Source organism: Mustelus asterias, chromosome 1 (assembly GCF_964213995.1).
Source record: "Mustelus asterias chromosome 1, sMusAst1.hap1.1, whole genome shotgun sequence".
NCBI classification, from domain to species: Eukaryota; Metazoa; Chordata; class Chondrichthyes; order Carcharhiniformes; family Triakidae; genus Mustelus; species Mustelus asterias.
Window position 1 is genome coordinate 807,988 of NC_135801.1, and position 17,992 is coordinate 825,979.

Consider the following 17,992-nt stretch of genomic DNA (forward strand, 5'->3'; position numbering starts at 1 on the left):
TATCCCATGAGATCCAACCTTTTGCACCAACCTACCATGAGGGACTTTGTCAAACGCTTTACTAAAGTCCATATAGACGACATCCACGGCCCTTCCCTCGTCAACCATTCTAGTCACTTCTTCAAAAAACTCCACCAGGTTAGTGAGGCATGACCTCCCTCTCACAAAACCATGCTGACTATCGTGAATGAGTTTATTCCTTTCTAAATGCGCATACATCCTATCTCTAAGAATCCTCTCCAACAACTTCCCTACCACGGACGTCAAGGTCACCGGCCTATAATTTCCCGGGTTATCCTTCCTACCCTTAGAACATAGAACATAGAAAGCCACAGCACAAACAGGCCCTTCGGCCCACAAGTTGCGCCGATCACATCCCCACCTCTAGGCCTATCTATAGCCCTCTATCCCATTAAATCCCATGTACTCATCCAGAAGTCTCTTAAAAGACCCCAACGAGTTTGCCTCCACCACCACCGACGTCAGCCGATTCCACTCACCCACCACCCTCTGAGTGAAAAACTTACCCCTGACATCTCCTCTGTACCTACCCCCCAGCACCTTAAACCTGTGTCCTCTCGTAGCAACCATTTCAGCCCTTGGAAATAGCCTCTGAGAGTCTACCCTATCCAGACCTCTCAACATCTTGTAAACCTCTATCAGGTCACCTCTCATCCTTCGTCTCTCCAGGGAGAAGAGACCAAGCTCCCTCAACCTATCCTCATAAGGCATGCCCCCCAATCCAGGCAACATCCTTGTAAATCTCCTCTGCACCCTTTCAATGGCTTCAACATCTTTCCTGTAATGAGGTGACCAGAACTGCGCGCAGTACTCCAGTGTCCCTACACGACACACGACAGTGCAGAGTCGCTGAGCAGAAACTGATAGCCAAGTTCCGCACACATGAGGACGGCCTAAACCGGGATATTGGATTTATGTCACATTATCAGTAACCCCCACAGCTTGCCTCCTGGACTTGCAGGCTGTCCTGCCTGGAGACAATACACATCTCTTTAACCTGTGCTTAATGCTCCCTCCACCCACATTGTCTGTATCTTTAAGATCTGGCTGGTTGTCGGGATTCACATTCTAATCAGTATTCTGTAACTTGATTTTGTGTCTCTGTGCCCTGTTTGAGAGCACATTTCCACTCCATCTGACGAAGGAGCAGTGCTCTGAAAGCTAATGGTATTTGCTACCAAATAAACCTGTTGGACTTTAACCTGGTGTTGTTAAAACTCTTACTGACCTCACCTGTGTCCAGTGACGAGACAAAGATTTGCATCAGAGGCCCAGTGATTTCATCTCCGTCTCCCTGAGCAGCCTTGGATAGATTCCATCAGACCCTGGGGATTTGTCAGTCTTTATATTCCCTAAAAAACCTAACACTTCCTCCCTTGTAATGGAGATTTTCTCTAACGGGTCAACACTCTCCTCCGAGACACTCCCAGTCAACATATCCCTCTCCTTTGTGAATACCGACGCAAAGTATTCATTTAGGATCTCCCCTACTTCTTTGGGCTCTAAGCATAATTCCCCACTTTTGTCCCTGAGAGGGCCGATTTTTTTCCCTGACAACCCTTTTGTTCCTAACGTATGAATAAAATGCCTTGGGATTCTCCTTAATCCTGTCTGCCAAGGACATTTTGTGACCCCTTTTTGCCCTTCTAATTCCTAGTTTGAGTTCTTTCCTACTTCCTTTGTATTCCTCCAGAGCGCCCTCCGTTTTTAGCTACCTGGACCTAACGTACGCCTCTCTTTTCTTTTTGACCAATCCCTCAATTTCCCTGGTTATCCACGGTTCTCGAATCCTACCCTTCCTATCCTTTTTTACAGGCACCTGCCTATCCTGCAGCCCCAACAACTGTTCCTTAGGACAGATGGTGGCTAGAGGAGTGGGTGGGTGGGGTGCTCAGGTTGCCGGGCGATCCTTGCGCAATAATCGCAATAACTTTTCTCAATTTCAATGTTTTCCTTGATCTCTGTTTCTCCCATTATAACATCTCTGACTCATAGACCCCAGACCCCATAAACTTATTGCAGTGTTCTGCTGACTTGTGCTCCTCTCATTTCTCTAGGCTTAGTCCCAGGGATGCGAGAAGTGACTGAAGAGGTATAGCTACTGCTAATTTACCAATCAGGCATGTCCCCCGCCTCCCCCCGCCAACCCAAGAGTTAGGTTTTAGCTTTGCCTCATAGTCGACAATAGAGTTCACCCTTCCCCTTGACTAACCTTACTCCAAAACCTCACTTCTAGATTAACTAAGGAAGAAAAACCAGCACTTTGACCCAGGAACATGCTTACACTACAAGATGAGTTCCAACTCCCCTGTACCTGGCGTATCAAGAACGTGAATCAATCCACCCCCCTCAATACTACCAAAAGAAAGATGGGTCTTTAATCCCCTCCAACAGCCGGCTATAGGGTTACCACCTCCCCTGTTTAAGCTAGTTCTGCTGATGTTTCGTCACATCAAATGAAATGCCTGGGTTACTTTTAATCATGTGGCAAATAAAAGGTTTGATCTTGGGGTAGCGAGAACTAAAACTGAAGAGCTGAAGCTTCCCAAACAACATTTCCATAGGTTTTAAAACTATAAGCAAAATCCAGCAGCAGTTATCGTACACGGCACCTATATCTATTTTGGGATTTCTTCTGGTTTAGAATAGAAACAATTGGTAGTTCAGACAGGATGCCCCAGGCACTGTCTTGTTTGGAGCGATGATGTGCCGGCGTTGGACTGGGGTAAACACAGTAAGAAATCTCACAACACCAGGTTAAAGTCCAACAGGTTTATTTGGTAGCACAAGCCACTCGCTTTTGGAACACTCAGATGAAGGAGCAGCGCTCCGAAAGCTAGTTGTTTGAAGTGAACACACCTTCCTGCTGTGAGTAACTGTGATCTTGGGACCAGCTCTGCTCAGCTCCTGAAATTCTTTCACCACATTACTCATTTGTATGAAAGATGGAATGTCTTTTTAGCTTGGTGGTGGCATTGTGTTAGTGCCAGATACTACTTGCTACTGCACAGTAGCAGCATGAAACAGCTAGCTTCACCTATTGCTCAAATTCCTGTGACACTCTGCCCAGCCAGGATAATCTGAGGTAGACTGGGCACTTTTCAGTGCCATAAGTGATGGCCTTGGGCTCATTCATGAGTTTAAAAAAAAATAGTTTATTTATTAGTCACAAGTGAGGCTTACATTAACACTGTAATGAAGTCACTGTGAAATTCCCCTAGTCGCCCCACTCCAGCACCTGTTTGGGTCAATGCACCTCACCAGCATGTCTTTCAGACTGTGGGAGGAAACCGGATCACCTGGAGGAAACCCACACAGACACAGGGAGAATGTGCAAACTCCACGCAGACAGTGATCCAAGCCGGGAATTGAACCTGGGTCCCTGGTGCTGTGAGGCAGCATATACAGTGAAAAATGATCTGTTCAGGATAATCATTATCCTGCAAGATGTCTTTCATGTGCCCAATTTCACCATTAAGCTTGCATGGTGAGAGAATGGCTTGGGTCTTATTTCCGTGATTGTCAATAAGGCCAATCTTATATTGTGTGGAACAGTAAGAATCCCAATGAGTATATTGGCCAATGAAGGTAGGCTTGTGGTAGACCAGGGTAAAGAAGCCCCGGGCGTATTTCGCAACTAGTACATCAAGAAAAGGGACTCTATTCAACAACTCCATTTCAAAGATTAATTTTAGTACAGAATGGAGCCCAGTAATACATGTAGGGAAATTATTACATCCTTTGTACAGAATTAGTATAACAAATAGAATAACATACTTGCCTTCATACCCCTAGAGGGTATCTTTGTTGTGTGGCATGTAGTACTAATTTAGTATGATTTTGGCAGCATATCTTTAATTTGATTGCCTATAGCTATACAAGGTTGAAGTCTTTAATGTTTTCAATATCTGCCTATAACAGCTGTCCCAGGATAGTGCACTAATGTGAAACTGGGTCAGAGATTGATAACTGTTTTTCTGCAGCTGAATCCTGCCACAGTATCCGACTGCAGGGGGAGCAGCAGCAGCAGTGCTGTATTTGTTTCAATGGTAAGGAGTTCAGCCTACAAAACAAAAGATGCAGTTAACCATTGCTGGATCTTTGTGCTTAAATATTCCTGCCGAAGACACTTTACTCCATCAAAAATATCAGAATTTAAATGATTTTGATATATTAATAAATGATGAATACCACTTTCATCAATTCTCCTGTCAATTTGCCTCATCATGTAGAAATTGGGCAGTTAATTAGGCCGTTTTGGGTTGGGTAATGCAGCCAATAACAATGTACCAAAAGCACATTTACAGATTTTCTTTGAGCGAGAACATTCTTGGTACAAAAATGAAGATATCGAGAATCATAAACTCCAAGCCAAGCTGAAAGCTGCTGGATTTTGTGCCTGAACATTTAACACCATTAATGTGACCATTCAGCACAGCCTTTCCATACTTAATTTCTATAGATATTTCAGATCTTCTTTAACCAAGCGCACTAACACAAAGGCAAGTTTGGTAGTTACATAGTTAATAAGATTATTGGTTTAACTTACAGACTCAAGTTAATAATTGAAAAGTTGTAGGTATAGAAAGCAGGGAGGGGGACTGTGATATAATTGAACTGACCAGCATTGAGGGGGAGGAGGTGATAGCAGCTTTAACAGGCTTAAAAGTGGATAAATCCCCAGGCCCAGATAAGATGTATCCTAGGCTGCTGTGTGAGGCAAGAAAGGAGATTGCAGAGGCTATGACATTAACTTTCAAATCGTCTCAAATTAGCACTGGACGGTGGCTAATGTGGTGCCATTATTCAAGAAGGAAAGTAGGGGGAAAACCGTTAATTACAGGACAATGAGTCTAAAATCAGTGGTAGGGAAATTATCGGAAAAAGGTCTGAGGGACAGAATTAATCTCCACTTGGAGTGGCAAGGATTAATCAAGGATAGTCAGTTTGGCTTGGCAGGGGGAGATCATATCTATCAAATTTGATTGCATTTTTTGAGGAGGTGGCGAGGTGTGTAGATGAGCGTAGTGCAGTTGATGTAGTCTGCATAGAGTCATAGAAGTTTACAACCTGGAAACAGGCCCTTTGGTCCAACTTGTCCATGCCACCCTTTTTTTAACCACAAAGCTATTGCCCACATTTGACCCATATCTCTCTATACCCATCTTATCCATGTAACTGTCTAAATGCTTTTTATTGTATCTGCCTCTACTACTGCCTCTGGCAGCTTGTTCCAGATAATCACCAACCTCTGTGTGTAAAAATTGCTCCTCTGGACCCTTTTGTATCTCTCCCCTCTCACCTTAAACTGATGCCCTCTAGTTTTAGACTTCCCTACCTTTGGGAAAAGATGCTGACTATCTAGCTGATCTATGCCCCTCATTATTCTATAGACCTCTATAAGTTCACCCCAAGCCACCTACGCTCCAGAGGAAAAAGTCCCGTTCTATTCGGCCTCTCCTTATAACTCAAACCATCAAGTCCTGGTAACATCATTGTAAATCTTTTCTGCACTCTTTCTCGTTTAATAATATCCTTTCTATAATAGGGTGACCAGAACTGCACACAGTATTCCAAGTGTGGCCTTACCAATGTCTTGTACAACTTCAACAAGACGTCCCAACTCCTATTCAATGTTCTGACCAATGAAATCAAGCATGCTGAATGCCTTCTTCACCACTCTGTGAAGCTATGAACCTGTACCCCGAGATCTCTTTACTCTGTAACTCTCCCCAGTGCTGTCCAATTAACTGAGTAAGTCCTGCCCTGGTTCGATCTACCAAAATGCATCACCTTGCATTTGTCTAAATTAAACTCCATTCGTCAGCCCACTGGCCCAATTGATCAAGATCCCATTGCAATCCTAGATAACTTTCTTCACTGTCCACTATGCCAGCAATTTTGGTGTCATCTGCAAACTTACTAACCATGCCTTCTAAATCTTCATCCAAATCCTTGAAAGTGGAGTCACAGGTGGACAGAGTGGTGAAGAAGGCATTCGGCATACTTGGTTTCATCGGTCAGAACATTGAATACAGGAGTTGGGACGTCTTGTTGAAATTGTACAAGACATTGGTAACTTGGAATACTGTGTACAGTTCTGGTCACCCTATTATAGAAAGGATATTATTAAACTAGAAAGAGTGCAGAAAAGATTTACTAGGATGCTACCGGGACTTAATGGTTTGAGTTATAAGGGGAGGCTGGATAGATTGTGATTTTTTTCTCTGGAGCATAGAAGGCTGAGGGGTGATCTTATAGAGGTCTATAAAATAATGAGGGGCACAGATCAGCTCGATAGTCAATATCATTTCCCAAAGGTAGGGGAGTCTAAAACTAGAGGGCATAGGTTTAAGGTGAGAGGGGAGAGATACAAAAGTGTCCAGAGGGGCAATTTCTTTCTCACACAGGGTGGTGAGTTCGGAACAAGCTGCCAGAGGCAGTAGTAGAAGTGGGTACAATGTTGTCTTTTAAAAAGCATTTAGACAGTTATATGGGTAAAATGGGTATAGAGGGATATGGGCCAAATATGGGCAAGTGGGATTTAAAAAGGGCGGCGTGGACAAGTTGGGCCGAAGGGCCTGTTTCCATGCTGTAAACCTCTATCACTCTATGATTGCAGCACAAAGTTGGTGTGAAATCTGAGATCTTTCTTGCTGGAAATGCTCAATTTCACACTCCATTCACCGAGTGTTTGTGGAGTTTCTGTGATCATGTATGAAAGTATCACTGCATTCTAGCAATTATGGAATTTCAGGCATTGAAAAATTCCGAGCAATTCTGAAAAGAGACCTGTATTAATATTCTAAATGTTCTTTAAATCCAATTACCAAAGAAACTTTAAATGTAACATTTCAATCAGGAAACATTCGCTGTTTATTAAATGTTCATATTAGAGCGTAGCCTCCATGAATTTCAGTTTGGATTCTCTTTGATCTGCCAGATTGGCTGCTGTGCTATACAAAGGAAAATAGCAACAACCTTTAGCTGCTATCTGCTGAATCAGAAATCTCTGCGATAAAATGTCTTCTGATGAAGTTAAACTTTCTGCAAACATAATGTCATTGTTGGACTGCTTTATCCTATTTGTGTTGGTGCTTTCTAACACTGTTCTGCCCCTTGGAGTGATGGTGAATACTGGGTGCATTAGAGAGAGTAATAGTTTATAGTTAATCAAGACTAGGGCATCAGAGGTGTAGCTGTGGGCTGGCTGAGCAGATTGATAGCTGCAGAAATGAAACGATGAATGAAAGGTAAAAGGTGAAACTGTCCAAACAACAGCTTCTATGCGTATCTGGCAACACAATAAAACATCTCAAGACATTTCATAGGCTTGTAATCAAGCAAAATTTGACACTGAGCCAAGTAAAATGAAATAAAGTCAGATAACCAAAAGTTTGGTCAAAGAGGTAAGTTTTAAGGAACATCTTAAAGCAGAAAGAGAGCTCAAAGTCTAGGGAGACAATTCCAGGGCTTGGCCACAGCTTCAGCTGCCTAGATTCTATCAATGGCACAGCGATTAAAATTAGTTGATCAAGAAATGGGAATTAGAGAAGCAGACATATGCAAGGGGCTGGGGGAGAATACACAGAAAGGGAGGAATTGAAGGGATTTGAAAACAAGAATGTAAAATTTAAAATTACAACATTGTTTAACACAGAACTAATGCCAGTCAGCCAGCATAGGGGTGAGAGGTGAATAAGATTCAGTGCAGATTAGGACACAGGAAACAGTTCTGGGCGACCTTGGGTAAACACAGTAAGAAGTCTCACAACACCAGGTTAAAGTCCAACATGTTTATTTGGTAGCAAAAGCCACTAGCTTTCGGAGTGCTGCTCCTTCATCAGGTAAGTGGGAAGGAGCAGCGCTGCGAAACCTAGTGGCTTTTGCTACCAAATAAACCTGTTGGACTTTAACTTGGTGTTGTGAGACTTCTTACTGTGTTTACCCCAGTCCAACGCCGGCATCTCCACATCACGACCTTGGGTGTACAGGGGGTAAAATGCGGGAAACCATTCAGACGTGCGATGGAATAGTTCATTATGGAGATAACAAATGCATAAGCGAAGGTTTCAGCAGTAGATGAACTGAGAAAGGGACAAAGTCAACCTGTGTAACAAGACTGAAGGGAGACATTCTTGATGGTACGGGTATGTGATCGGAACTGATCCAACATAAAATGATTGTTGTGAAGTCAGACACTTTAGGAACATTTAAGCGGTTATTGGATAGGCACATGGAGCACACCAGGATGATAGGGAGTGGGATAGCTTGATCTTGGTTTCAGATAAAGCTCGGCACAACATCGTGGGCCGAAGGGCCTGTTCTGTGCTGTACTGTTCTATGTTCTATCTCTATGTTCTATGAACTATCTGGTTCAGCCTCAGGCAACCGGCCAGGGAGAGCAGAAGAGTCACTGTTGAGGGAGCAGAGTTTGTGGCAGGGCCGAAGACGATGGCTTTGGTCCTCCCAGCATTTAGTTGGCAGAAATTTCTACTCTGGTGCTGGATGTCAGACAAGCAATCTCAGGGTCGTGGATAGTGAAAGAGCTGATGCTGAAATAGAGGTGTTGTTAGATGATGTCCCTCGGGCCAGAATGTGGATGAAAATAGGATGGGGCCAATAAATAGATCCTTGGAGGGGCAGGAAGAAAAGCCATTCGAGGTGATTTTGTAATTCCGATTAAACCTTTGAGCCTGGAAGGCAAGTTGGGCGGTCATTTTCATGAGAGTAGAGTCGAGGGAGCAGGGGGTGCATCACATGGACAAGATGAGTCGGAAAGCGCATGAATCGAATAGGAGAGAAACTAGAAAATAATACAAGTTCAGTGTATGGAAAGGATGACTATTGAACATATTTGGCCCTCTGTGCTCACAGAACAGAAGGAGGTGCTGGAGGAAATTGATCGAATGATCTCATACTTGTGACATCCATGTGCTCCTCCCACTTGTTGGGGGTGAGGGTGGAGGAGATGGGAGACAGATTTAAGATGGTGGTTTGCAGTCATAAAGTGAGGTGAGAGTGAGTGACTGCCCATGACATCGAGGCACCTTTTGACTCGTGTGTCATCAAGGAAAACTGAAGTCAATGGGTCCAGGAGAAAGCTCTCCACTGGTGGGAGTCGTACCTAACTCCTGCAGGGCATCACTGCAGGAGTTCCTCAGGGTAGTGTTCTAGGCCCAGTCATCTTCAATGACCTTGCTCCAATCATATGGTCAGAAGTAGGGATGTTGACTAATATTTGCACAATGTTCAGAATCACAGAATTATTACAGGCAGAAGGAGGCCGGTTTTTATTATTGAATAGTAGGGCTGTGACTTGAATTCCTTGAGGTATCTCTGATTTAGGTGAGTGAATCTTTTATAGATGTTTGAACTGAAATTTGCGGGATCTAGCTGTATTTTGGACTGTCTAAAAGTGGCATATTTATTAATTTAGAGATCAAAGCCACTTAAACCGGGAGATCTGTTTTATATTTGAACTAACCTTTTTGCTGAAGGTAGAGAACAGAGGAAAGTAAATGTAGGTAGTCCTGTAAATGCATTGTTGGTTTGCCTTCAGTCTGTAGGAGCTGCCTTGTGAAATATCTAGAAGAGAACAACACATGCCCGACCTGCAGGATTGTCATTCACCAGAGTCACCCACTGCAGTACATAGGGTGAGTATTAAACACATGATTGCAACTGCTCTTCAGTGTCAAAATGCGTCTGGAGAATTCTAATTATCGATATTCTTGTTTTCAGATTTTCTTACAGTAGCCTTTTGATCATTTGATATGCACAACATATGTGAGCTGATTTTGTGCATGTTAAATTGCCAATTCTGTATAATCTGTAATAACAATGATTTGATAAGGAAGGTAAATCAACGAAAACAAGCTTTCAAAAAAGCAGTTAATTGAGTATGTGGGGACCGTGAATCTCCAGCCTGTGTTAGCAATGCAAACTTAAGTATCTACACTATGAAGTGCTCCTTCCTCCCTCTTTCAGGACACTGAAAATAAGGCAGAAGCAAACAAATATTGAATACAATCTGTGCTTGGCATTAGCGTCAGAAGAGTTTAGAAACAAAATTGAATTGCATACAGGATAGGAAAGCTGTGGTAAATACTTTCAGTGCAAAATGCTTCTTCCCATTTAGTTGGGAGCAAAGGAGTTCTGCGATTTCATGTCTCCACATTCACTCATACTTCTTTGACAACATAGCTTATTCTGAGCGGCTCCATTGACTCCCCTGTCATTTGCATTGTGCACTAGGCTGGATAGCAGTGAGGAATTTCATCCTGCAATGTTGGCATCTATGAAAGGGGTCTGTCTGGAACTGCAAGTTTAACAAATGTAGTACTCTGTGAAAACTAATATTTTTCACAACATTTATTTTAAAAGGAGCTGCTCTCAGGTTGCTGTATTTTATTTGGTGGCGCTTGAGCCTGCGGAATATAGCTCCCTCCTTCCTTCCCATCAATTTGAAACCTGAACGACAACAGATGAGATTTATGTGGTGTGATAGGCCAAGAACTATGACTTTAGTACATGAACTAGGCTGAGGGCAGTACAGAAGGAGCACTGCACTTGCAGAGTGCTGTCTTTTGGATGTGATATTAAACTGAGGCCCTGTCTGTCCATTCAGGGGATATAAAATATTCCACATACTATTGGAGGAAGGTTTGGGAAGGTTTGATGTTTTGGCCAATACTTATTCTGGTCAGCATCATCAACATAGATTAATGTGTTAGTTAACTGTGTGATTGCTCTGCATGAATCTTCCAGACAGCTTTTAAAATTATTTCATGGGATGTGGGGGGTCACTGACAAAGCCAGCATTTATTTCCCAACTCCATTTGTCCTTGAATTGACTAGCCAGACCAGGGAAGCATGGCAGATTTCCTTCCTTAAAGAACATTTTTGAACCAGATGGTTTTTTACAACAATCGATTGTTTCATGGTCATCCTTACTGAGAGTAGCTTCCAATTCCTGATTTACTGATTTTAAATTCCCACTGTATATTCAGGACAACAGCCCACTGAACTATCTTACACTGCTTTGTATTGTTAATCAAAGATTTGCAATGTGTGTGATGCGCGATTAAATCACTCGGGAGGCTAGATCGTACCCGGGAAATAAAGGCTTTTATTAGTAACAAGAATGGAGCATACTATATAATAATACAATCCCAGACTAAAGGGTCACCAGGCAGTGCAGTGACCTTTATACTCCTACAGGTAGGCAGAGCCAACCGGAGTGTACCACAGAACAATACCAACAGGTAGAACACCCCAACCCTAACCCCAACAGTGACAACAGTAACATATGTACAAGTACCCATAGTGCTAACCATCTATGGTTCACCACAGTGTGCAAGTGAGAAATAGGGGCTTTGGTCTCGATCTGCTGTCAAGAATTCCAATGATTGAGTGTTATTGAACATTTGCTGAAGTGCATCAGCGCAGTTCATGTGTTTACAGACCAACAAATCATCAATTCCTGAATATTCAGTGGGTGATAGCACAGTGCATTGTTGTCGTGAATATAGTTTACCTTCTGCCCTGTGTGGGCATAATTTCTTGTTTACTATATGCCCCTCGTGTTTTCATTTTTTGTCCATTAGAACCATTGAATTTTTACAGGAGGTCATTTGGCCCTTTCTGCCAGGCTGGCTCTTTGAAAGAGCCAGCCAATTAGTTCCACCTACCCCACCCGCTACCCAGCCTTTTCCCCAGAGCCCTGCAAACATTCAAATGTTTCCTTTTCAAATATTTTGATATATATATCCAGTTTTCTTTGAAGAATACCATTGAATGGGCTTTCACCATCTTTAAGGATCACAAGAGCTCCCTGTGGAAAATAAAGTTTACTCATTTCGTCTCTGATTCTATTGACCTTTATCTTAAATCTTTGTCCTCTGGTTACTGACCCTCTCCCACATTGCGCAGTTTCTCATTTATTCTATTAAAATCCTTCATAATGTTCAATACCTTTATTAAATCTCTCAGAGTAAAGGAGAATGATAATAAATTTGTAATTATTGACACTTGAACTTTGAAACTCACCTTTGTACTTTGAGGATATTTTGATGTGTTGGTGCTGAATTATGTGAACAGTGCATTGTGTATAGACTCAAGTTTAAGTAATAGCATTAATATATTTATGCTATTTTATGCTGTGTTTCCAAGACATGATCGCACAATGCAAGATATTGTCTACAAATTGGTGCCTGGTCTCCAAGAAGGTAAGTAGAAAACTTTTAATATTCTTGTGCCTGATTTACTCTCTAATTGCTTGGACTGCAAAATGTATTTAATTCTGATTTAGTCACTCTCCTTCCTATCCCCTAACCCTCTTTCACCACTTGCTTCTTCTTACCTCACCCACTACTCTTTCCCACCCCAGCATCCTTTTTCCCACTCCCGCACCATTTTTCCCACTGAAGGAGGAAGTGTTGGGTATCTTAAAATGTATTAAGATAGAGGAAGTCCCCAGGTCCAGATGGGATCTATCCCAGGTTATTGTGGGAGGCAAGGGAGGAAATAGCTGGGGCCTTAACAGACATCTTTGCATCTTCTTTGGCGACAGGCAAGCCTCGAGTGGACTGGAGAATGGCCAATGCTGTTCCTTTGTTTAAGAAGGGAAACAGAAATAATCCAGGTAATTACAGGCTGCTAAGCCTGACGTTAGTGGCAGGGAAGCTGTTGTAGAAGGTACTGACTGACAGGATTTATTCACATTTGGAAGCAGATGGATTTGTTAGTGATGGGCCCCATGGTTTTGTGCGGAAAGGTCATGTCTCACCAACTTGATTGAATATTTTAAGGAGGTGACAAGGATGATTGACGAGGGAAGGCAGTGGATGTTGTAGACATGGACTTCAGTAAAGCATTTGACAAGGTCCCTCATGGCAGGCTGGTGCAAAAGGTAGAGTCTCATAGGATCCGGGGTGTGCTGGCTAGATGGATATAGAACTGGCTTGGTCGTAGAAGGCAGAGTAGTGGTGAAAAGGTGCTTTCAGAATGGAGATCAATAACGAGTGGTGTTCCAGTGGGATCAGTGCTCGAGCCTTTGTATTCTGTAACATATATAAATGATCTGGAAGAAAATGTAGGTGGTCTGAGTAGTAAGTTTGTGGATGACACAAAAATTGGCAGAGGTGCAGACAGTGATGAGGATTGTAAAACTATATAGATTGCCGACTGAGGCAGAGAAATGGCAGATGGAGTTTAATCCAGACAAATGCAAAGTGATGCATTTTGGAAGATCAAATTCTGGTGTGAATTATACAGTAAATGCAGAACCCTTCGGAGTATTGGCACTCAGAGGGATCTGGGTGTATAGGTCCTGAAAGTGCAACACAGGTGGATAAGGTGGCCAAGAAGGTATACAGCATGCTTACCTTTATCAGCTGGGGCATAGAGTATAAAAGTTGGCAAGTTATGTTACAACTGTATGGAACTTTAGTTAGACCACATTTGGAATATTGCATAATTCTGGTCACCACACAGAAGGATGTGGATGCTTTCTAGAGGGTGTAAAGAAGGTTTTACCAGGATGTTGGCTGTTCTGAAGGGTTTTAGGTATGAGGAGAGATTGGATCAACTCAGATTGTTTTCACTGGAAAGATGGAGGCTGAGGAGCAACCTGATAGAGGTCTACAAAATTATGAGAGGCATAGACAGGGTGGATAGTCAGAGGCTTTTTCCCAGGGTGGAAAGGTCAACTACAAGAGGGCACATGTTTAAGGTGACAGGTGGTAAGTTTTGGGGAGATGTGTGGGGAAAGTTTTTCAACAGAGGGTAGTGAGTGCCTGGAACGCACTGCCAGTGGAGGTGGTGGAAGCAGGCATTTTAGCAACATTCAGATACAGGGATGGGAGGCAAACCGAGGGATAGCAGGCTTGGTGGGCCAAAGGGCCTGTTCCTGTGCTGTATTGTTCTTTGTTCTTTCCTCTCCCCCCCCTTCTTCTCCTCTTCCCCCCCTTCTTCTCCTCTTCCCCTCCTTCTTCTCCCCTTCCCCCCCCCTTCTCCTCTTCCCCCCCCTTCCTCTCCTCTTCCCCCTTTCCTCTCCTCTTCCCCCACCCCCATTGATTATAAAAACACAGCATCTCATCTCATCTTCTATGACCTAAAGCAGCTTTCATCCATTAATTTCCCCTGAACAGTCCGTGCTGTTGAGGTTCGGATAGTTACACTGATTATTCCCTTTGCTAATGTGTTCCTGCACAATATCAGGTCTTCCTTTTCAATGTTTAAGTTGTTACAGTCAAATGTTCGTTCTTCATCCCTTCCATGAGATGCAATGAAGCTCACTTCAATCACAAACTGGAGATTTCTTGCTTAACTTCCAGCTTCAAAGGCAGGAAGCTGTCTGACTCCCAATTCTGAACAACATCCTGCTTCCCAATATCACACTTAAAGTTTCTCTTCCTAAAAGTGTCTATTTGTTTTTCTCAGCTTAGTCTAAGACAGAATACAGAGCTATGACGCACTTCACACTGTTCTGCATGATAATTAGTGTAGATTCTGCATGACACACACAAAACATTAGAACTAGATTGCTTAACTGCTGAGACTGATCAGAATTAACTTCATTCATGATTAAAAGCATAGTTTTCCCTCAGATCAAATTTAACTGGCAAGTCTGAAATTATTGGATTTAAGATTTTCCCCAATGGATTCATTTGCTGAGCTTTCTTTTGGTGTTTATCCAAGCTAATTGTTCAAAGTCCTACTTTTTGTGTTCTTCAGGATGAGGAATGTTTCATTTGTAACAGGATAATTTATATCCTGGTTTTATTTAGCTGTCTGAAGTATTTGCAGGTCTGTCAGACCACTGTGGAAAATTCCTTCATTAGATTAAAACCTTAAACACAAATCTGAAGAGGTCCCTGTCTCTCACAATTTTCAATATGTCGACTCGTCTTTTAAATGCCTCAACTCCCCCGTGTAACAAACTGCTAAACAGACACCAGTACTGCATTGCAGGGATCATTTAGAACTCGTGGTGAAATGGAACAGAGATGCCTGCAAGTGTGTTCTAGAAATAGTCACAAATTTTAAAACAAGGAATTGCAAATTTACAAATCTACAAAAATAGCACTGTTGTTCTGGGAAATTACAGGTTATTGTTAACCAATTTAAACTTTCTATATAATATTTACATTTATTGTACATATATATCACACACAATTATATAATCTCTAACATTTAGAACCATGGATCCAGTTGTCATAGTGACCAACGTTTAAATTTTCAAATCTATTACAACTTTGTATGGAGCAGCTGCAGGACATTCTATTGGGGGAGGGCAAACAGCCAAAGGTCATGGTCCACATTGGGATCGATGACATGGGTAGGCAAAGGGACGAGATCCTGAAAGCAGATGTTCGGGAGTTAGAAAATAAACTTAAAGCAGGGCCTCAAGAGTAGTGATCTCAGGGTTACCTGTGCCAGGTGCTGGTGAGCATAAGAATAAGAAGATTGAGTAGTTCAACACATGGCTGGTGAAATGGAGTAAGAGGGAGGGCTTTACAATTCTGAGGCTTTGGTTCAGGTTGGCCATGGAAAGGGACAAGGAGCAATCCAAAGCAGGGATAATCAATTGGGGGAAAGCCAACTTTGATGGGACAAGAATGCATCTGAGTGGATTGCGTTGGAGTCAAATGTTGGCAGAAAAGACAGTGGCTGAACAATGGGACACCTTCAAAGAGCTAGTATTGCAGGCAATGTTAGGGTATATTCCCTTACAGGGGAAAGGTAGAACAAATAAACCTACAAGGGAGAGACAGGTGAAGATGAAAAGGAAAAAAACGTGCATATGACAGATGTCAAGTAGACAGTATATTGGGGAATCAGGCTGAATATAAAAGGACTAGAGGTTAAGTGAAAAAACTAATAAGAGAAACAAGGCAAGAGTGTGAAAAAAGACTGGCAGCTAACATAAAAGTGAATCCCAAGGTCTTTTGTAAGCATGTAAATAATAAACAGGAGCTATAACAAAGAGTTGGGTCTGTTGTGGGAAAATCACCTCTCGGAGTCAGACTTAAAGATTCAACACGCAGTTTTATCGGACAAAGCTTTGGGAGAAGCACTGGGCTCTCCGCAGCGCGCGCAGTCACCTTCTCAACTTTACAATGGCAGTTGAGCATCTTTATACACTTTCAAATAATGGTCAAGTACGGACATCAGCTGTTAGCACATCATTATACGTTGAGTAGACAAATACAGACATCGGCAGTTAGCACCTCGTTATACATAGAGTAGATACATTTATGCATTTATGTCCCCCATCAATGACTGATCTCGTTACTAAAACACATTGTTTTGGTTCTGCTTTATCTCAAGCAGCTAAGGTGCCTCAAGGTCTGATCTGTTTCCTGCAGCAATTTAAACACTAACAGGTTTTAACTTGCTGTGCAATGTCTGTGCCCAAGTCAGCACATCTTAATGTCTTTTCCCAGCGTCCATTTTGTGCCAGGTAACCATTTTGTACCCTTTAATTTTGATTTTACTCCAACAACTCCCCCTTTTGGTCAGGATTATGATTTAATAATCCGATGGACCAACAATAGCAGCACCGTGGGTCCGGAAATTGATATGCCTGACTCACAACCAACATGTCGCACATTCACAGGTAGACATCCACTTTCTCGCTCTTTCCTTCCTCGCCGTTGTCCTTGGTGTCTTCGGGAGTCCCCATCAGGTGTTCTTCTTCGATGACCACACTAGCTCCTGGCACAATCCGAGTCATCATTACTTATGATAATATAATAATAATAGAACAGTATAGCCCTTCGGCCCACGATGTTGTGCCGAACCTTTTCCGAAACCAAGATCAAGCTATCCCACTCCCTATCATTCTAGTGTGCTCCATGTGCCTATCCAATAACCGCTTAGTTCCTAAAGTGTCCGACTCCACTATCACAGCAAGCAGTCCATTCCACACCCCAACCACTCTCTGAGTAAAGAACCTACCTCGGACATCCCTCCTATATCTTTCACCATGAACCTTATAGTTATGCCCCCTAGTAACAGTTACATCCACCCGAGGAAATAGTCTCTGAATGTCCACTCTATCTATCCCCCTCATCATCTTATAAACCTCTATTAAGTCACCTCTCAACCTCCTCCGCTCTAAAGAGAAAAGCCCTAGCTCCCTCAACCTTTCCTCACAAGACCTACCCTCCAAACATAAGAACATAAGAAATAGGAGCAGGAGTAGGCCATCTAGCCCCTCGAGCCTGCCCCGCCATTCAATAAGATCATGGCTGATCTGACGTGGATCAGTACCACTTACCCGCCTGATCCCCATAACCCTTAATTCCCTTACCGATCAGGAATCCATCCATCCGTGCTTTAAACATATTCAGCGAGGTAGCCTCCACCACCTCAGTGGGCAGAGAATTCCAGAGATTCACCACCCTCTGGGAGAAGAAGTTCCTCCTCAACTCTGTCTTAAACCGACCCCCCTTTATTTTGAGGCTGTGTCCTCTAGTTTTAACTTCCTTACTAAGTGGAAAGAATCTCTCCGCCTCCACCCTATCCAGCCCCCGCATTATCTTATAAGTCTCCATAAGATCCCCCCTCATCCTTCTAAACTCCAACGAGTACAAACCCAATCTCCTCAGCCTCTCCTCATCTCCGGTATCAACCTGGTGAACCTTCTCTGCACTCCCTCCAATGCCAATATATCCTTCCTCATATAAGGGGACCAATACTGCACACAGTATTCCAGCTGCGGCCTCACCAATGCCCTGTACAGGTGCATCAAGACATCCCTGCTTTTATATTCTATCCCCCTCGCGATATAGGCCAACATCCCATTTGCCTTCTTGATCACCTGTTGTACCTGCAGACTGGGCTTTTGCGTCTCATGCACAAGGACCCCCAGGTCCCTTTGCACGGTAGCATGTTTTAATTTGTTTCCATTGAGATAGTAATCCCATTTGTTATTATTTCCTCCAAAGTGTATAACCTCGCA

At 42.9% G+C, this 17,992-nt stretch overlaps 1 protein-coding gene across 4 annotated transcripts in view; it reads left to right on the plus strand.

Annotated features, from left to right (window-relative positions):
* pcgf3 (polycomb group ring finger 3) overlaps positions 1-17,992 on the plus strand; it is a 165,141-nt gene that overhangs the window by 69,827 nt on the left and 77,322 nt on the right. For all 4 annotated transcript variants that reach the window (XM_078202053.1, XM_078202118.1, XM_078202200.1 and 1 more), the window contains 2 exons: positions 9,584-9,680; positions 12,196-12,251. In XM_078202053.1, the coding sequence (XP_078058179.1) occupies positions 9,584-9,680; positions 12,196-12,251 (153 nt within the window). The remainder of the gene's footprint in view (positions 1-9,583; positions 9,681-12,195; positions 12,252-17,992) is intronic.